The 5,264-nt window shown below is 42.7% G+C and overlaps 1 protein-coding gene across 1 annotated transcript in view; it reads left to right on the forward strand.

Moving 5' to 3' along the window:
- Positions 1–3,671: 3,671 nt before the first annotated feature.
- The window catches only part of LOC117945704 (gonadotropin-releasing hormone II receptor-like), a 3,438-nt gene continuing 1,845 nt past the window's right edge, over positions 3,672–5,264 (forward strand). Inside the window, exon 1 of the mRNA XM_034873388.1 lies at positions 3,672–4,417. Within this exon, the coding sequence (XP_034729279.1) occupies positions 3,872–4,417 (546 nt within the window). The 5' untranslated portion in view covers positions 3,672–3,871. The remainder of the gene's footprint in view (positions 4,418–5,264) is intronic.

The following is a 5,264-nucleotide window of genomic DNA, read 5'->3' on the forward strand; positions in this document are numbered from 1 at the left end:
GAGTCATGCATTTGAGTCCTAACTGGTTGTGCCCTGACAAATGTGAGGGATTTCAGCACGATCAGGGTGAAGCAAAGAATGATACAATTACTCAGCCCCAGTACAAGCAGCACAAATACTGAGGCTCATGTGAAAATGAGTCGGATGTCTGTGGAGCTGCGAAGGTCTCGGCCTGTTTGGACAGTGGCCCAGAGTGGGACATCTGCATGAACCAACGGCCAGCACCAATCAGCTGCTCCGACACTTTGAGCAGCTCTCCTGCTGATAATCCTCCGCTGTAGGTTGAATAGAGCGGAGTGTTGGTGCGGCTCAGAGCTACAGCCATGACGTTTCTTCTCTGCATGGCTCCTGTCCAATGTCCAAAATAGAACCAAATAGCAATTAATTATGAACCATTTCCATTCTGTTTGTAGTAATTATATCAAGCAATTGATTCCACCTAGATGAAAGACAACTTTATGTTATGTCTTTAGATGCTTGTCTCTCTTCCGTTAACATCTGATGCCTGATATGATATTAAAACAATCATTCTGTAACAGGACAGGAGGCGCGGTGATAGATTAACATTCGGGGTCATGGTTTGAAAGCAGGTCATCCTGTCTCAACATGATTTCTACTCTCTGATGTTTGATTAGTTAGAGCGGGAAATCAAATACGTCCAAATATTTATGTCCAAATATACATCCATTTTAGTGGATGCAATTTAGCTAATTCTTGCAATTATTTCCTTTTTCTAAATCAAGAATAACGTGTCATTTTTACAAACTGGTGCTAAATCTTTAACTCCTGACTGAGTTCATAACGTCTTCCTCTAAGCACCTTTTCTATTTTTTCCCCTTTTGGAGTGCCTATACTCTAGCCTGGAACTCCAGACCCAAATCCGTAAGATCAAGGGTGTCACTGCCAGATGTTTTCTAGTAGGCAACAAGTAGCCTTCAAGATGCTAACCAGAGACTTCTGCATGTCAACCCAGTACAAATGGACCTTCTTAACAAGGTTCGGTTCACTGCTAGCTTAGCTACAAGCTAGCATCAAACACAACAAAGGCTGTCAGTGGAATGGTGTTTTGAGCTAACGTTAGCAACCAAAGAATTATAGATAAATACGTTTCTGAAATGATTTCAATCTTCTGTTATTGTTCATAATGAAAAGTTTATTATTACATGGATTTCACAAAATTCAGTATGACACATTATGCTGTAAACCGTTTAAATCTGAGCATATGTGACTCAAATTGGCCCTCTCCTCACATCGGGGAGTGACCAAGAGGGTAAGCCGGCGTCCACCAAGCGGAGCTCCTATGGCGCCATTTGAATGCTACAAAGCACTCAGCCGCCGTTAGCAGTCCATTGACACTTTGACAGAGAATAACTTTACATCTGAAGTGTTTCCAGACTCTATTTGCCCAAAAACTATATGTAAACATCGACAGATACATCGATGTGATTGGTGCAGCTTGCCTAAGCCCCGCCTATATCAGATACACTGATGTGATTGGTGCAGCTCACCTCGGCCCCTTCTATATCAGATACACTGATGTGATTGGTGCAGCTTACCTCGGCCCCGCCTATATCAGATACACTGATGTGATTGGTGCAGCTCACCTCGGCCCCGCCTATATCAGATACACTGATGTGATTGGTGCAGCTTGGCTCCAAGGCCTCAGGTAATGGGCCTCATTACTCATTGGCAGAGTAACTTGCTGAGAAGAACTCTGGATCTCTTCTTTTGTTACTTCATATGAACAGCTGAGATGATGTGAGTGTATAGTGTGGGTGTTTCACAATGTGCTGTAAATATAAAGTATTAAATAAATATTTTTAGTTGATTAAGAAGTAGACGTCTTCATTGTCCTTCCACATCCACATGAAACTGTTTCCCCTTACCCCCCCTCTCTCCGACTTGTTAAGCAGCTGGGAACACACAGCAGGAGGAGGACCCTTTTCTCTAATGATTCTGTTCTTTTCTTCTCCTGTTTGCGTGCTGCTGGTGCTGATTGAACACTGGCAGCTGACTGGAAGAGGTAACGCTGTTCCTTCTCTCTTTGTTTCTGGATGTGGGATCCCCATCACCCTCTAACAACGCAGCTCTGGGATCCAAACAAAGCAACCGCAGCATCTGCACGAAAATACATAGAAAACCAGACATTTAAGAAGAATGGCATTGTGTTCATGTTACATAACTTAGTGTCAAATAAGATGAACTCACACTCCAACAGTACCAGCCCAACATCTGCTTTGACAAAAGAGAACGAGAACATTCTGTATCACTGGAATGTATTGAATAAATGATACAGGGATGGACAAAAAAATAAGAAACGTGGCAATATAATGCACAACATAAAACATGGCTTTTAAAACTTAGCACAACAACAACCCTCTGACAGTATCAGCAGAACGCCTTAAGCTTGAGTGCATTCCTAACTTTATCTTCTAACGATATTCTTGTGATGTGCACCCTTATGACACGTGATGACTGCAGCTATTAGGAGCAGATTTGGGGATGCTAATGGGGGCTGCGGTGTCTAATGGCATTTACTACAGCTGGGTTAAAATTAGAAACCTGCTGGAGCTCGGCGTTCACTGAAGTGACGCTCCTGGGCTGCGGAGACGCTCGCGCTGTGCGGATGCGCGCCCACAGAGCAACGGACGCGCGCACGGGACGGAGGGCAAACTCCTGAAGAAACACTGAGATAAAACTGAGAGGAGGACCGGAGAGTACCGTACTCAGCAGAAGTCCAGCAGCGAGGCAGGGTCGACCCCTCTCTGATGCGGGACGGACTCCGCGGCACCACCGGCGGGACTGTGAGTCTGCTGGGGCTATTTCTTGGATTTATAGTAAATATATATATATCTATATTAACATGTCTTTTTTTCAGTAAGGTTGTTGCTATTCAAAAATGGAGAAAGAAACGTCCACGCAGTAATAGTGTTAATGATGTGACATTTAGGCTAATATTTATTTTATTAAGAAATACTTAATCACTGTTGTTGTTGGTACCATTTTCGATTTGAAACTTAGAAACAGAATATAATCCAAGCTACATAATTCAATTTGTTTGCTGTAATTCTTAAATGTTGATTAGGCCTACAGGGTAATACATCACAGTAGTATGATGTAATACTGGGGTAATAATGTGATAAGAAGGTAACAGATGTAATAACAAGCAGTTACCAAGGTAATAACTAGGAATGGCTTCAATGATGACCATATGTATATGATAACAATAAACATTAATTTAGGCTTCCATCAGCGTAATACCTTCCAAATTAGATCAAACTCACTGGAATTTAAAATTGGTAATTACCATATTATAATGCTGAAATCTATCCACCCTTTATGTTCCAAATATTTCCCTTTTGTTTCAAGGTAATACTTTCCAAATTATATGTTTTAATCATGTGACTTCTTACCTGGAAACACGTCTGGTACTTTCTGTGTAATAACCATGAATCAGTGGTGCAAAATGCAAAACTACCTGTTTCTATTTAATTACACGGTAATATATTAGCATACCAATAACAAACCTCTTCATTATAAATATCAAACGACTTTCTTTTTGTAATCAGATAAGAGAACATTGACCTGCATGGTTGTCAGGTGTTGCTGTAGGTGTGGAGACCCACCTCCACAGGAGAGCTTCGATAGAGACAGCATGAGCAGTGAGACGGCTGTCTCTCTGTCAACCGCTGTATCACTCACACAGAAATATTATAAGAAAGTCTTCTTATGCAAATCAATGCAGATAAATATTTTTGCACCAACTTCACACAAAAGGGCTTATGTGTGTATTTCTTTGCATTATCTCCCTGTGCCACCACCAGCCTCCATGTGGCTGGACACACGCTGACTACTCGGTGAGGGTGATAAAATGAATGCCTCATGCTGTGGTCCTGCAGTCATCATGTATCAGCAGAACTCAGGATTTGACCTCAATGCCAGCTGTGACTGGCTGACCCCTCCCTGTAACGGGACGTCGGTGGACGGAGCTCTGCAGCTGCCTACCTTTTCTACAGCGGCCAAAGTCAGAGTGATCATTACCTTCATTCTGTGTGGCATTGCCACATTCTGCAATTTGGCTGTGCTGTGGACCGTCAATGGCCACAAGCGCAAATCCCACGTCCGCGTGCTGATAATCAACCTGACTGCGGCCGATCTCTTGGTTACTTTCATCGTGATGCCTGTGGACGCAGTGTGGAACATCACAGTTCAGTGGCTGGCCGGCGACCTGGCCTGCAGATTCCTCATGTTCCTCAAGCTGCAGGCCATGTACTCCTGTGCCTTTGTCACCGTGGTGATTAGTCTGGACAGGCAGTCGGCCATCCTCAGCCCTCTGACAATCAGCACGGCCCGCAAAAGAAACAGAGTCATGCTGATGGTGGCGTGGAGTATGAGCGCCTTGTTCTCAATCCCTCAGGTAAGCCCCGCTCACACAGGTTTGAAAACACAGGTAATTACAGCTTGTTTGGTTCTGTTAGGCTGACCCCTTTTCCAAGATGAACAGTTTTTATATTGTTTTGGAACAAAATACAGAACTATCTCACATCATTTGAACCTCCCACTCATCATCACTACTTCCCCACACAAAAACTGAGACAAGATGAAATAATAACCATAATATTCACAAAACAATCAAATTAGAACAAAACAGACACCAACTGCCAAATAAACATGTTATGTAAACTACATGTCTCTTCACAGAAACTCATCCTGATCACTTTAAAGCAGGCGATTCAGACACAAGTCCTGGATGGGTTGGAAACTATCTCTCTGCTCCTCCACAGCAGGCTATAGGTCTTTATATGTGGCAACGGATTATTGCATCTACTGTACATGCACATCTCGTCCTCATAGAGGTAGAGAAACCACACATGCTCGAGGACATTGGAATCTGGATTTACATTTATTTGAAATACATTCTCATACAGACTTCATCAATCTCTCCAGTCACATTCTGCTTATTTACACAAAATGTGGCAATTCATAGAGGCTTTGAAGTACTCAAGATAAGTGGCTCTATAATTTAGTTACACAAGAATGGGAATCCCTAATCCTAGCAGTACATGCTTGACTGTAAAGAGTGAAACATATGGCACCCTAGCATTTTACACTGTCGATCACGTGAGGAAAAAGCAGAAATGTGGCGACACGGTTGAATCTCCACACAGAAGACTAGATTACACCCATGGGCAACATTTTGAAAGGTTCAAAACTATTGTTTTTGAATGAATAAGACCTGTAAGGGGTCTTACAGGTGTATATAG

The sequence above is a fragment of the Etheostoma cragini genome, chromosome 1, assembly GCF_013103735.1.
Source record: "Etheostoma cragini isolate CJK2018 chromosome 1, CSU_Ecrag_1.0, whole genome shotgun sequence".
In the NCBI taxonomy this organism is placed as follows: Eukaryota; Metazoa; Chordata; class Actinopteri; order Perciformes; family Percidae; genus Etheostoma; species Etheostoma cragini.